Source organism: Oratosquilla oratoria, chromosome 27, assembly GCF_046742065.1.
Source record: "Oratosquilla oratoria isolate Oo_2021 chromosome 27, ASM4674206v1, whole genome shotgun sequence".
Lineage (NCBI taxonomy): Eukaryota > Metazoa > Arthropoda > Malacostraca > Stomatopoda > Squillidae > Oratosquilla > Oratosquilla oratoria.
In genome coordinates this window covers 5,304,731-5,321,140 of record NC_134803.1, presented here as the reverse complement: position 1 = coordinate 5,321,140, position 16,410 = coordinate 5,304,731, and the positions used below count along the sequence as shown (strand labels likewise).

General features: G+C 44.3%; 1 protein-coding gene across 1 annotated transcript; it reads left to right on the top strand.

Annotated features, from left to right (window-relative positions):
* The first annotated feature begins 5,261 nt into the window (after positions 1–5,261).
* Positions 5,262–7,613, top strand: LOC143040129 (uncharacterized). Its single transcript, XM_076210822.1, has one exon. The coding sequence runs from the start codon at positions 5,262–5,264 to the stop codon at positions 7,611–7,613; it is 2,352 nt and encodes a 783-aa protein (XP_076066937.1).
* The last annotated feature ends 8,797 nt before the right edge of the window (positions 7,614–16,410 follow it).

Here is a 16,410-nt window from a genome sequence, read left to right as displayed (position 1 = left end):
AAGACTGTCCAAATTGAATCTACCAACTCTGGCACAAAGAAGAGAAAGAGGAGATTTGCTGACTATCTACAGAATAATGAAAGGAATGGAAGTTTTAGACAAGAACGACTTGTTAGTGTGGGACAACGGTAAAACGAGAGGACACGGAAAAAACTGAAAAAGGACAGTTATAGAAAAAACTTGAAAAGGAACAGTTTCCCACACAGAGCGATAAATACATGGAACAAAACAGTATGTGCAAACACTATACAAGATTTTAAGATAAAACTTGATGCGTAGAGATACAAAGACGGTCACCACGGGCATAGCTCCCCTCCCGTATATTACAACTAGGTAAACACACACACACACACACACACACACACACACACACACACACACACACACACACACACGACTCGGTGGCGGATTGGTAAAGCACTGGCCTCACAAGCCAGAGAACCGGGGTTCGATTCCCCGGCCGGGCGGAAATAAGTTGGGTTTGTCTCCTTTCACGTGTAACCCCTGTTCACCTAGCAGTGAGTAGGTACGGGACGTTAGTCAAGGAGTTGTGACCTTGCTGTCCCGGTGTGTGGTGTGTGAGTGGTCTCAGACCTACCCAGAGATCGGCAAATAATGAGCTCTGAGCTCACTGCCGTAGGGTGGTGTCTGGCTGTCTCGACAGAGACTGCAGCAGATCCGAGGTGAACACACACACACACACACACACAATCGTCGGATTGACGGCGAAGATTGGAACTCCGGGAAAAAAACGCAATTTTCGTGGATTTCATTTACGATGGAGTACCTTTTTTTATTTATAGGGAAGGGGAAAGCTCGTGGTGTAGTGGGAAGGTGATGAAAAAGGAGAAAGGGAGGGATTACTGAGGGAAATGGAAGGATATGAGGAAGGGGAGGACTTGGTCCAGGCAGGCAGACGCCATGTAAACAAACGCGGCCCGGGGATTTTGGTAAAGACGGGATTAACAAAAATGTAAAGATTAGAAATATAGATAGGAGCAGCACAATCGAAGGTGAAAATAAAAATTTTCAAGGATTTAATTAGGGGGGGGGAAGCCAACCCTCCCCGATTAGCAAGCCTAGAAGAAAAAACTGAGAAAATTGTCAAACATTGGGAGGATAGGTTCGGTCAACTAACGCAGATCACGCAGAATTGAAAAATTGGAAGATTAGAGAAGGTGAACCAAAAACTAACTAAACAAAATAGAAGTATTAAAAAGACAGCCAAAAGAAGTAAAAGATGAGAATGAGGAATTAAAGAAGAAGAATAAAGAGAATAAAGAGTCCATAGCAAAACAAGCACAGGGTTGGAAAAAATCGAAGCGAACAACAAAATTGCATTTAATGATATAGTAAAACAGCAGATGAAAGAACAAACTAAAGACACAGTTATTAAAGTGATGAGACAGAAGGAGAATATAGTAGGAAACTTGGCAGATAAAAAGAAATATATAATTATATTAGGGATGGAACAGAAGTATAATCTAAATAGGACTACAAGAATCAAAGAGGAAAAAGAAAAAGTAAACAGTTTATTAGAATTAGTTCAGGAAGATGAACCTGCAATAGGAAAACAAATCGAAGAAATGTATAGGCTCGGGATATATAGTACAGATAAGACCCGACCAATTAAGGTTAAATTCAGGTCACAAACGACAGCAGAATAATATCTTAGCAAAAACAGGGAAACTAACAGACAGTGAACAATATAAAAAGGTATGGATAAAAGGAGAAATAAATAAAGAGGAAAGAGAGGAGGAAAAAACGAAAAGACAAGAAGCTAAGGAAAAAACGAGAACAGAACGGAGTCAGAAAAAGAGGAATTCTATTGGAGAGTAGTGGATATGAAACTGAGGAAATGGACCATAACAGAGAAAAACAAAAGGGAAACAGAAAATACAATGGAAGTAGCAGAAAATTAAGAGTGTCTTACACAAATATAAATGGATTAATAACAGGCTTGAACGAACTGAATGATTATCTGAAGGAAAAAGAACCAGACACAATGGGAATTGTAGAGACCAAATTAAAAGGCCCACTACCACCCAACAGTGTAGGACATGATGCATATAATTATTGGATTAGAAACAGAGAGATAAAACAAGGGGGTGGAGTTATGTTCCTGACTAAGAATGATATAAACGTGAGGAATGTCACATATGGAAAGAATGGAGTAGAGATGATTATGATCGAAGTGGAAGACAGAGATAGGAAGAGCAGAAAGTTTGTAATAAATTATGTACATCCAAAAACGGCCTCGTGGGAAGAGAGGGAACATAAAAGTGTGTTAGAAGACACAAGGATAACATTGAATAAGATAATGGAAGATAGAGGAAGAATAGTTATAATGGGCGACTTTTATTGCAAAGAAGTCTGCTGGGAAGAGATGACAGTAAAAAGGTGGTGACGACTCATGGGGAAATGTTCTACTTGAGATGATTATTGACCATACAATGACACAATGGATTCAAGAGAACACTACGTATAGAAATGAAGAAGAACCATCGAGACTGGACCTAATAATCACATCTAAATATACCATATAGATTGGTAATAAAGTTATAGTCACCCCTTTGCTCATTCTCTATTAATATGTTGGTTTGAGAGAAAACGATATTTTTATTAATTAACTTTAAACACATACACGCACGCAAGCACACACATACACGCAAACACACACACGCACAAACACAGGAACACGCACACACACAGGAACACACACCGACTCGGTGGCACAGTTGGTAGAGCGCTGAACTGGGAAGTAGGAGTGCTCCCAGTACCCAGTTCGAATCCTACCCAGGGCCGAAATTATTTCGGTATCGCTGTGCCTCGGGTCGTTACTCTGACTCTCGTGGGCGGGGAGTTGGGTGTGTGTGTGTGTGTGCAAGGTCATAGCATTACCCATAGATCGGACCTACGAGCTCTGAGCTCTCTTCCAGGAGGGAAATAGCTGTCGATCACGAGTCCAACACGTGATCCAAAGACCAAGTGAATACACACACACGCACACGCGCACACACACGAAAGAGGCCGCTTATTCTAGTTGTTAGGTTAGGTCACCCATTATCAATAAATCCCGGCTGCAGAAACTAGACAGTTCTTGAAATAACAGTTTGTCGTCTGCTAATGATAATGTCTTTGGCCTATATATTACACCTACATACATACATACATATACCAAGGCTTTTTCCCCCTTCCAAGGGAGGTAGCCAAAAAGGGAAAGGCATAAAAACACTCCCACCCATTTCATCCCTAAATACACTCCACACCCCTCCCACCCTTCCTCTCATCTGAGCACCTCCTGGATGACGGGTCATCCCTGCACCCTGCCCACCGCCCTGGGTCAGAAGCAGTGTCGCAAGACACAGTACATCCACAGCGAGGCCGCTTCATTTAATCGGCGACCCCCCCTCTCCGCCCCCCTTTGCATATAAGGCGAGGACGGGGAGAAATCCCTTCGGGCTGCGTCAAAATTTACTCACACATACTACCCCACCCCCCACTTCCCCGCCCATTCCTCCTCATGCAGTCACAACATCATCCATATACAACCATTCTCCACTCACCTCTGTCTTCCGTCCTCTCCCTTCCTTCCTCAACAGACATTCCCCTCTTCCCCAAAGCCCCCTTCACCCCATCCATCCACCTCATCCTAGGACGTCCCCTCATGTTCACTCCCTCCACATCTGCCTTCCATACCTCTTTTACTAGTCTTTCTTCACTCATTCTTTCCATGTGTCCAAACCATCCTAATATTCTTTCATCAACCCTCTCTCCCAAATCCTTTTTCACCCTGTTCTCCTCCTCACCTCCTCATTTCTCACTCTATCTAGCCTAGTAACCCCCACCATACTTCTCAGACACCTCATCTCAAACACATTCAAACTTCTTCTCTCTTCTTCTCTTATGTTCCACGTTTCTGCCCCATACAGTGCTGTTGGCACAATCACTCCTTCATACAGTCTCCTCTTCGCATCCATTCCCAAATGTCTATTCCTCATTACACTCTTTAAACCACCAAGGCATTTACTCGCTTCTCTCAATCTACATTCTACCTCCACCTTCACTCCACCTTTTCCTGCTATATTACACCTACATTCATTTTTTGTCAATTTGTTTGGGTTAACTCAACCCACAAACTATCATATGCATCCTGTTTCACTTTCTCTAAAACACAAGCATGAACATTGTTTTTAAAGTACAACAGAACACCCCCACCTTTCTTGTGGTTTCTATCCTGATGAAAGTGTATAAATCCCGGAGTATTAAATTCAGCTTCGAACTCTGTACCATTTAACCATGTCTCGGTTATTCCTATCATATCGATATTTTCACTTTTGACATACGCCTGTATTTCTTAAAATTTGTTCCCAATACTACGAGCATTAAAGTATATGGTTTTAAGAAACTCGTGATTATTTCTTTTTGATACATTTCGAGTTTCAATATCATGTCTTACATTATCATTTTGTTTTTATTTATACTCTATATTTATTCATGCTCTATATTATTATTTGGTCCTTCATTGACATTCAATGCCTCATTAACATTTCTCCCATCAAAATTAACATTTCCCCCATCACGGACATCTGGTCGATCACGGTCATCCGATCTCTTTTGTACACTTTGTCCTCCTACGTCACCGTGATTCACACCGACATCCCGTCGTTCATTGACATTCTGTCCGGCATCCATTCCTAAATTTATATTTTGTCCTCCAGTGACATTACATTCTACCGTGATATTTTTTCCTCCACTGTGATTACATCCCATCGTGATCTTTTGTCTTCCACTTTCATTACATCCCATCGTGATATTTTGGCATACATTGACATTCTGTCCGGCATCCCTTCCTAAAATTATATTTTGTCCTCCACTGACATTATATCCTACCGTGATATTTTCTCCAGTATCATTACATCCTATCGTGATATTTTGTCCACCACTATTGTTTATCATTATTTACTATTTACCTGTTTGTTTATCATTTAACTATACCTATGTATTGTTTATTCTATTTATTATTATTTATATTATTATAATTTTTATTTTATTTAATCTTTTTTATCATTTACATATATTTTTTAGCATCCGACCTAGTTATTGTAGGAGTTTTCATTGTGAGAGCTGGCAACTGCGAGTCACGCTCGTAGAGACTACCCCAAGCGCGGGTAGTCAGTCACCCGCCAAGAGACCTATTGTAAGCAAGCTTAAATAAAAGCCTAACATGGCGCAGTGATAATCCTTCCTACGCATCTACGATGACCACCCCGAGACGCCCTAGGCTCCCTGCCACATCAGGTAGACGGAGGGAAGGAGAAGGCCTCCTAGCACAGGCTCAGACGCTCTTACTGTCCCAGCAGGGAGCCATAGCGGCTTTGCAGCGAAACATGGCGGCGATGGGGACACCAAGCCGCAAGGCCCTTAGCACAGCTGGGTTGGAGAAGTGCGACCTGGACATGACTGCAGCAGACTTCAGGTCATGGCGTCGGTCCTTGGAAGATTGGATCGAGCTCAACGCTGTCGGCGACGGCGACGCCGCGCGCTACATCCGGCTTATATGTGCCCCAAGGCTCCAAAAGGCGCTCGACGCCAGGTTCCCCAAGGCTCGTTGGGACACCCTTCCCGCTGCCGAGGCCCTGGAGAACGTCAGCAAATTAGTGTTGCGTGCGGCAAACCAGGCAGTACAGTGGTCGGACTTCTTTAGTGTCAAGCAGGCCTCGGGGGAGTCGGTGGGCGATTACTTCACGAAGTGTTCCCAGATGGTGTTAGATTGTGCTTTTCAGTGCCCAAGCTGTGACGCGAGTTTAAGTGAATATATGTTAGTGCGGAAGCTCATTGCTGGGTTGCGTGAACCAACCCTAAGACGCGAGGTATTACAGTGCTACGCTCAATTCAAAGAGGTTGACAGCCTCAGATATTACTGTGTGGCATTTGAAGCGGCTCAGAGGGACGCGCATGATTTCCCGCCAAACCGCCATCCCGAGGCTGCCGCTGGTGACGTCATGCACGACGCTGCGAGTGACGACGACGTCATCGCTGCTGCTGGTCCCGGGAAAACCCGCCACCGCCCTTGTTGGCACTGCGGTGACCGACACCAGCCCGGTAGGGCAGCTTGCCCGGCAGCAAACGCCACGTGTCTTGCTTGTGGAAAGCTGGGCCACTTCCAGAAAGTGTGCAAAGGGGGTAGGAAGCCTGCGAAGAAGGACGCTGTGGCCAGTGCTGTGGTAGCGACCGCCGGGGTGATGAGCCAGCCACGGCTTCAAGTCATTGTCTCCGGGCCGGATGGCGACACACAGCACTCCACCACAGCCATCGCTGATACAGGCGCGCAGGTATGTGTAGCGGGACCCAAGCTGTTGAAAGCTCTGGGCCTCTCGCCCAGGCAACTTAAGGGACGCACTGGCCTGCGCGACCTCGCCAATATTAACCTACCAACCTTGGGGACCATAACCTGCCACTTTAGCATCCCTGGCCGCTCCACCCAACAGGAGGTGTATTTCGTACGGTCTGTGCGGCAGGTCTATCTGTCCCTCGCCGCCTGCAAGGATCTGGGCCTGGTACACGAAGGCTTTCCGCATCCGCCACTACCGACCATAGCGAGCGTGGGCGGGGGGAGCAGCGACAGCCGGGGTCCGCCACCCAGACCAGCAACCATGCCTTTCCCTCCTCTCGAGGAAAACGTGCCGAGGCTACAGGAATGGCTGCTCGGCCACTTCTCGACATCGTCCTTCGACACCGACAGGTACCCGCTGCCGATCATGGCGGGGCCCCCTCATCATATCCACTTATCACCCGACGCTGTCCCTTATGCCTGCCACACTCCCGCCCCCGTCCCGAAACATTGGGAAGCGGAGGTCAAGCAACAGCTGGATGAGGACGTCCAGAGAGGCGTGATCCGTCCTGTCCCCGCGGGAGAGGCCACAAAGTGGTGTGCCAGGATGGTCGTGGTGGCAAAAAAGTCTGGCAAGCCGCGCCGCACGGTCGACTTCCAGAAACTCAACGCATGCTGCCTACGAGAGACTCACCACACCCCTGCCCCGTTTGACATGGCCTCTGGGGTCCCGGCACACTCCTACAAAACCGTGGCAGATGCGCACTGGGGATTCCACCAGGTGGAACTGGACGAGGAGAGCAGGCGCCTCACTACGTTTATCACACCGTGGGGCAGGTACCAGTATTGCCGGACGCCCATGGGACACTGCGCAGCGGGGGATGCATATACCAAAAGATTCGACGACGCCATCATCGACCTGCCGCGGAAATACAAGTGCGTGGACGACACACTCCTCCATGACGCAGACATAGAAGAAGCCTTCTGGCATGCCTACGACTTTTTGGAAGTATGTGCCAAGGCTGGAGTGACACTAAAGCCGGAGAAATTTCGCTTCTGCCAGAGGGAGGTCGACTTCGCTGGCTACCGCTTGGATTGGGACACATACAAACCGACTACAGAGCGCCTTACTGCCATCAGGGACTTTAAGATGCCAGAAAAACCGTCCATCACAAACGTGCGCTCCTGGTTTGGCTTTGTGAACCAACTGGCGCCCTTCCTGGCCACTGCCCCTCTTATGGCGCCCTTCAGGGATCTGCTGAAAAAAAACAGCAGGTAAGGTTGTCTACTGGGACGAGTGTCTCCAGAATAGATTCACACAAGCCAAAGAGATAATCTGTCAGCTAGCCAAACAGGGGTTAGCATACTACGACATGACCCGACCTACCATCGCCATCACGGACTGGTGCAAGGACGGCATCGGGTTCGTGGTGATGCAGCAGTACTGCTCATGCCCGCCAGCCACTGCTCCACACTGCTGCAAGGGAGGCTGGCGCCTAGCATTATGCGGAAGCCGGCACCTTACCCCGGCCGAGTCGGGATATGCACCGGTGGAGGGGGGAAGCTTTGGCGGTAGCGTGGTGCCTCCGTAAAGCCCGGCTTTTCCTCCTGGGGTGCCCCAACCTGGTTATCGCCACAGACCACCGGCCCCTAGTTAGGCTCTTTGGCGACAAGGCCCTCAAGGACATCACCAACCCACGGCTGTTTCGTCTGAAGGAGCAGACCCTGCAGTACAGGTTCACCATGCGCTTTCTGCCGTTGAAACACAACGCGGCAGCCGACTTCTTATCCAGGTATCCCGTGGCCAAGTTTAATCCGGACGAGATGGATGAAGAACAAGACGTCGCTATCGCCGCAGCCATGTCAGCAGCTACTGTAGCCGCCCTTGACCTGAGTGGGTGCCCCACCATCGACGAAGAGATGGTGCTGCAAACGGCCCTTGAGGACCACACCTACCAGTCACTGGTGTTAAGAGTGAGCAGCGGCGACTGGGAGCCCCACAGATCACGGGAGCCTGCCTGCCTGCGGCCCTTCTATGGTGTACGAGACAGACTGGCAATGTCCCGTGGCCTAGTCACCTATACCTATGATCAGGGATGTGTGCGGCTTGTCATCCCTGAGGCTCTGCGACAACAAGTGGCAGCTAGCCTTCACGCCAGCCATCAGGGCCTCGACTCCATGCTAAGAAGAGCCAGACAGACGGTGTACTGGCCTGGAATGGAGGGTAACCTGCAGCATTACAGGGCCACATGTAACTCCTGCAATGCTAACGCGCCGTCACAACCACCTGAGTCCCTCATTCTCACCCCACCCCCCGATTACCCCTTTCAGCAGACGGTGGCAGACCTATTCCAGCTGGCAGGTCAAACACACCTAGTCTACGCCGACCGACTACTTCACCAGATGGGGGGCCCCAGAACAACTCTCTACTGACGGAGGTACGAACCTAGTGAGTGGGGGAAATGACCGCTTTCCTCAGGAGATGGGGCGTCACGACCCGCCTCTCCTCCGCTCAGTACCCTCAGTCCAACGGCCGAGCCGAGGCCGCCGTGAAGACAGCCAAGAGGATTCTGCGAGACAACACAGGGACCAGCGGCAGCCTGGACAACGACAAAGTGTCGCTTGCCCTCCTCCAATACCTCAACACCCCGCTACGAGAAGGAAACGCATCCCCCGCACAATTGACAACTGGCAGGCAGCTACGTGATGGAGTCCCCACGGCCAAACAGAACTACAAAGTCAATTGTGAGTGGCAGCGGACCCTGGAGGAGAGGGAGACTCAGATGGCGCAACATCATGCAGAGATACGACAGAATAGCACGGGCCAGCGACGTCGACGGCGCCGCCTGCAGCCGGGAGCCCGTGTGTGGGTTCAAGTCCAGACTTCTAAGGCATGGAGCAAGTCTGGTACCGTAGTCGAAGTCCACCCACACCGCCAGTGTGCAGTGAGGATGGACGGAAGCGGTCGCATCTCACTGCGCACCCGCGGCCATTTGAGAATGGCCGCGCCACCACGGGGGCCATTATCCCCCGGGGGACCCGAGCCGCAACCACTGACCCAGGGGACGCCTCCGCCTGCTTCCCCGAGAAGGGAACGTCCTCAAAGGCACAGGTCTCGGCCGAGATGGCTGGACGACTACATAATCTAGCTGTTCAATTTTGTTCATATTGTATGTCATTGGAATTACCATTTATATTGTCTTGTTCAATGTAATCAGATTGTCAAGGTTTTGTTTTGTTTTTCCCTCACAATCTTGAGGGGGAGATGTAGGAGTTTTTATTGTGAGAGCTGGCAACTGCTACCCAAGCGCGGGTAGTCAGTCACCCGCCAAGAGACCTATTGTAAGCAAGCTTAAATAAAAACCTAACAGTTATGGACCAAAAGGTCTTCTGTCGGCATGGCCCGCCTTTGTAACCGTTTGTAACCCTTTGTAACCTGAAATAGTGGAAAAGATTGAATATAAGACACCAATAAGTAAAAGTGACCACATATTGGTTGAACTGGAACTGAATGAGAAAAAATACATGAAAAGAAATTAACAAAATAGAAAAGGAAGATTGATGTATGAAAAAACAAATTTTGATAAAATAAGAGAATTATTTTCAAAAGAAAACTGGGAAAGAATATACAAAGAGGAAACAACAGTGGAAGAGAAATGGAGTACTTTGACAAAAATTAAAAAAAAAAAAGGAGTGGAAAAGTATGTCCCAAGACAAAAGAAAGAAAAAGAAAATGTAAAGTGCTGGTACAACAAAAGCTGTAGGGCGTTAAAAGACAAAAGAGACAAAGCTTGGACAATATGGAAAAATACAAAAAGACCTGAAAATGGAAAATATATACTAGTTATAGAAATGAATATGTACCTGTGTGCAGAGAAGAAAAGAGAAAATATGAAAAAAATGTCAAAGAAAAATGTAAAGATCAACCAAAACTATTTTACAGATATGTAAACAACAAACTGAAAAACAAACAAGAATTAGATAAACTACGACAAGGAGGAGTTGAATACACAGAGGAAATTGAAATGGCAGAAATTATGAACAAGCATTTTAAATCTGTGTTTACAAGGGAGAACATACAACCTAGAGATATCGAATGGGAGGAGAAAATCCCCCTATGAAAGAAACAGAAATAACAAGGAATGGAATAATGAAACACTTGAGTAATCTTGATGTCAGAAAATCGCATGGAACAGATGAAATAGCAAACTGAATTTTGAAAGAATACAGGAATGAACTGGCAGATAAAATACATAGCATAATAGATAGATAGATAGATAGACTTTATTTGGCAATAAATCAATGTACATGAAGTGCAAATAATGACAAGAACACATAGTTCGAAATAATAAATGTAAATTGCCGAGGATAACACAAAAAGCATGAACGCTTATTTCCATTGTGGTCCTCATCAGGTTATTTTTCTACATTAAGTCACACGGACAAACATACATAGGGGGTTGAGGGGACCAGAGACACTCATGAGTAATACCAGTCAGTACACATAAGACACATAAACATTGTTATAGTTTTGCTAATATTACTGAAATGTTTGTACACATAGGAACATTGAGTCCAAATATTTGAGCACCATCCAAAAGGAACATTGCATTAAGCAAAGGAACAACAAAATAATGTTAAACTGTAACAAAACAGTATGAGTGAGTACTATATCAGAGTAGTACCATTAATAATATACTGCATTTTTCTACATCTGTATCAACATGTATGAGTGAGTACGATATCAGAGTAGGACCATTAATGATATACTACAATATTCTACATCTATAACAACATGTAGTTATAGCGAATCCTACACTGCAGCTAGGGTCACCTATTAATTAAATCTAACAATTTACCTGAATCTCAGGACGGAGTGGGCAATTACTATGAGTAGTACATTATAACCTGAAGCACCAGAGGTAGGGTACAGGGGACCAGTACTCGAATGAGTAAAACAACAAGGAGAATGAGGAAAAAGGTCAGATCATAACTGTTCTCAGAACCTACCTGAGACATATGCCATATTATGACTGGCAAAACAAAGGTGGAAACCAATTTGTAAACATCAATCATTGTTATGCTGAACTAAACTTCTGAAAAAGGGGGGGAGGGGAGGTCAGAAACAGTTATGAGTGAACGCAGATATGGATGGTATTACTCATGGAATCAGGTATCCCTCACTAAGCTAGTAGTACACAAAATCAAGGCTGTTCTCTGTCCATAGCTGAGACATATAGTAACCCTTGACTTTTTTCTTGAAGGTAACCTTACTATTTGTCTTCTTAATGGACACAGGTAGTGAGTTCCATAGTTGAGCACCTGTAAAGTGAAAACTGTTTTTGGTGAAGGGACCTGCATGAGGTACAATAAGAGACTCTTGACTGTTCCGGGTTCGGTTCTCATCTGATAATGTAAAATTACAGCTCACATATAAGGGAGCACAATTATGAATGACATTGTAAACCTGGTTTAGTTTCAGCTGCTGGACACGATATTTTACAGGTAACATTCCTACCTTGCTAAATTCTTCAATACCAATATGACTACGTTGAGGTAGGTTTAGTATGAATCTAATTATCTTATTCTGTGTAACCTGTAGCCGGGACTGGTTTTTTCTGCTCAGACTACTGTACCAAGAGCTACAAGCGTAATCAAAGTGATGTTGTAACAAGGCTGAGACCAGAAGCTTCTTTGTTTCCAGATCAAAATTTCTGGCTTTTCTGTACAAAAATTTGACTTTATGTGAACACTTGGAAACAATCATATCTGCTATAATATTCCCTGAGGGCGACTGATCTAAGGGTATTCCAAGATAGGTTACCTCTTGTTTTGACTCCAAGACATTAACCCCACATCTGACATGTACATCGCTGTGTTTCCTGAGGTTGGGTTTGGATGCGAAGACAATACTTTCCGTTTTACCGAGGTGTAAGGACAGCCTATTATCTATGAGCCAGTCCTGGACCGATGGCAGTTCGACACTCAGTTTCTCCTCTACTTCAACTGGGTCCCTATCTGAGACAATTAGAGCGGAGTCGTCTGCAAATAGCAGTAACTTATCGTTCACCGCACCTGGCATGTCGTTAATATAGATCAGGAACAGTAGCGGTCCTAGAATTGAACCTTGTGGTACACCACAAGTTATCTCTCTGTCATCTGAGTGGGCTTCATTTACCTGTACTAGTTGATTGCGACCTGTAAGGTTGGACTTGAACCAGCCAATATTCGCCACTCCTAATACCTGAAGTTTTTTTTAATAAAATATCATGGTCCACCGTATCAAATGCCTTTTGAAGATCCAACAAGACTAAACCCGTGTAATTACCTCTGTCGCATTCCTGTTTTATCAGATCGTAAAGGTAAATTAAGCTGGTGTCTGTTGAGTAATTCATTCTAAAACCAGATTGCATACCGTATAGTAGATTACGTTCCCTGAGGTAGGTATCTAACTGGTTGTATACGGTACGTTCCAAGACCTTCGAAATAATACCTAGAATTGAAACAGGCCTGTAGTTACCTGCCTCAGTTTTTGCGTTTTTCTTGTAAAGAGGTGTTACCCGAGCCTTTTTCATGTCGCTTGGGATAAATCCTGAACCAATAGACAAATTTATTATGTGGGTTATTGGGGGAGTAATAATTGAGGCTCCATCCTTAACAAACCTCGCAGGAATGTCATCTAGTTCCTTGAAAGAACGAAAAGTTCCAAAAGATTGAAGAAGAGCAAATATAGTACCTATATATAAAGGGGGAAATAAAGAAGACCCTACTAACTATAGACCAGTCTCTTTAACAAGTACAATAGCAAAAAATTGTGAAAGAATTATCAAAAGTAGATGGGTAAGGTATTTTGAAGAAAAAATAAACGTGCTAAATCCAAGGCAATCTGGATTCAGACAAGGACGATCATGCGTCACAAACTTAATATGTTTCTATTCAAGGCTAATAGATATAATACAAGAAAGAGATGGATGGGCTGATTGTGCATTTCTAGACATAAAAAAAGCTTTTGACAAAGTACCACATAAGAAGTTGCTTAAGAACTTAGAAACTACAGGTGGAATACAGGGCAAACTGCTTAATTGGATGGAAGACTTTTTGCAAGAAAGAAAAATGAGAGTAGTGATAAGAGACAAACACTCTAATTGGGATGAAGTAATAAGTGGTGTTCCAAAAGGAAAAGTTCTGGCCCCAATAATGTTTGCTATATATATTAATGATATGGATGAAGGAATTGAAAGTTATATGAGCTTCTTTGCAGAAGATGCAAAAATGATGAAAAAAGTGAACACTCTGGTCCCCTTACCTCCCTACGTATTTTGTCTATGTAACTTGGTATAGAATAACAATCTAATGAGGACCACAATGGAAAGCCTAGGGCTAGGCTACATGTTTTTTGTGTTATCCTCGGCAATTATGTTGTTCTTCCTTCGCTTAATGCAATGTTCCTTATTGTGATGGTGCTCAATTTTTTGTCTCAATACCCTATGTTTTTCGAACATTTGAGTAATATTAGCAAAACTATAACAATGTTTGTGTCATATGTGTACTAAATGGTATTACTTATTACTGTCTCTGGTCCCCTTACCTCCCTACGTATTTTGTCTATGTAACTTGGTATAGAATAACAATCTAATGAGGACCACAATGGAAAGCCTAGGGCTAGGCTACATGTTTTTTGTGTTATCCTCGGCAATTATGTTGTTCTTCCTTCGCTTAATGCAATGTTCCTTATTGTGATGGTGCTCAATTTTTTGTCTCAATACCCTATGTTTTTCGAACATTTGAGTAATATTAGCAAAACTATAACAATGTTTGTGTCATATCTGTACTAGCTGGTATTACTTATTTCTGTCTCTGGTCCCCTTACCTCCCTACGTATTTTGTCTATGTAACTTAGTATAGAATAACAATTATTATTATTATTATTATCATTATCATTATTATTATTATTATTATTATTATTGTTATTATTATTATTATTATTATTATTATTATTATTATTATTATTATTATTATTATTATTATTATTATTATTATTATTATTATTATTATTATTATTATTATTATTATTATTATTATTATTATTATTATTATTATTATTATTATTATTATTATTATTATTAATATTAATATTATCCTTACATTTTTCAATTGTGTATTTTTCATAGTTTCTTTTTTTGGTAAATGTTCAGTTTTGCACCTGGACGCAATATAACAATAGAAAATAAATTATTAATTTTATAAATTATAATGTATGAACGTAATATGTAATTTTCTTGGTGGAAATAAAAAACAAAAAAGTTGCTAAAACGTATTGTAGTAGTTTTAGTTCGGAACAACGGCAGGACATATGGAAACCAACACAAAATATCTAATCTCTTTCTTTAGGTAATTAGCCACAAGGTGCGACACTAGAAGTGTCACATGAGAAATATAGGTGAAGCTCGGACTAAGGCCACATCTTAGTGGAGCTTATGGTTGTAGCTGGACGTGGAGCCTAACGTCAGCGAGGCGGTAGCAGATGATGACGGCGAGGCTCGATGGGACGGCTAGAAGACTGGACGAGGAGATGTAGTTTGTGCGCTGGTCGGTCTGGTCGGTACTGTTCTGGATTCCAAGGAAAGACCACCTCGCTTGCGCGGGATCGGGTTTTGTGGGAGGGGAAGAATGTCTGTAGGAAAATGAAAAGATAGTAGTGTATAAAAGAGGGCTATTGCCACCGGGCGAATTGCGAGCGAGTAGGGGCTTATTTGTTGCCGTGGCTTAGGAGAACTGGGCTAGGAACTTGGACGGCGGCGCCAATGCCGGGAGGAAGAACATATTATATCACCAACGAAAGTTTGTAAAATGGTAGGAGACGTAGTAGGAGAGAAAGGGGGAAAAACGGAAAAATCTTTAGTGGGAGGTAAACTGAAACGAGAAGATGTAGTATAAGAGAAAGTGAGAAAGGAAACGTATTTTAGTCGAAGAAAAAGGAAGTGTATATGTTTGTGCGTGGGATGCGGCTATGTTCGTGAGAGGTGTGTGTGTGTAATTTACGGTTAGTGAGTAGATTTCACTTCCCGCGTGTAGAGGGCGTTCCTGATTAGCCCCAGGTAAGGCATGAGAATTCCTGTTTTACCCCAGGTTGGGTTTGAGTAGCCTGTCAGTTAATGCGATATTATTATTATTATTATTATCATTATTACCATTACTATTATTATTATTACATTATTGCGGTTATCACCAGTCAAGCTGGTGAAGGGGTGTGTTACTTGTAGGTACGGTTATACACGTCTTATCGTGTACACCGCACGTGGGACGGGCGCAGCTGACAGATAGTCTGTACGGTGTGGTCTAGGTGTAATATGTTGTATCAGATGTTTGTGTTTGGCGTGCAGTTTTTCTAGGTGTCTTGAGTGAAGTTTGTGTTTGTGTTGGTTGAGTGGACGGATGTTGGAAATTTGGTGTAGAGACTCAGTGGTTCTGAAGTCGCTCCATCGCGAGCCCGTGATGAACTGGACAGCGGCATTCTGAACCTTCTGATGCTCGTAGTTATTAGTGGCACATGTCAGCTGGCTTAGTCCCGGGGACTGGCACAGAATCGGTCTGACGAGGGCTAGGTACAATCGACGTTTGGTTCTCAGTGTTGCAGTTTTGAAGCGTCTGAGCTTACCCAGCACAGCCCTAGCCTTCGCTCCCTGCTTGCGGAAGTGTGGGGTCCAGGTAAGGCCATTATCAAGTGTGCTACCCAGCACACGGGTATGGTCCTTCGCTGGGATGTTTGTGTTGTTTATTTTAAGAGGAGTGTTTGTGATTGTTCTGTTGGTTCGTTTGCAGCAGAAGTATACTGTTCTACCCATCTCGGCGAAACGCCGACCTTTTAAGGGAGGCTGGCGGGAACGTGAGGAGCTTTCCAAGTTCCTGATTGGCTGACCGCTGGCTGGCAGGGACACCCTTGCGAACTACGCTTGCCAACTACAGGAACTTGGAAAGGCTAGTTCCGAAGATTTCTTTGATCAGTGTGTGACGGGTCGTAGGATGCATCACGTCACTACACATTCTTTTAGAATCCAATTTGCAATACCATCCGG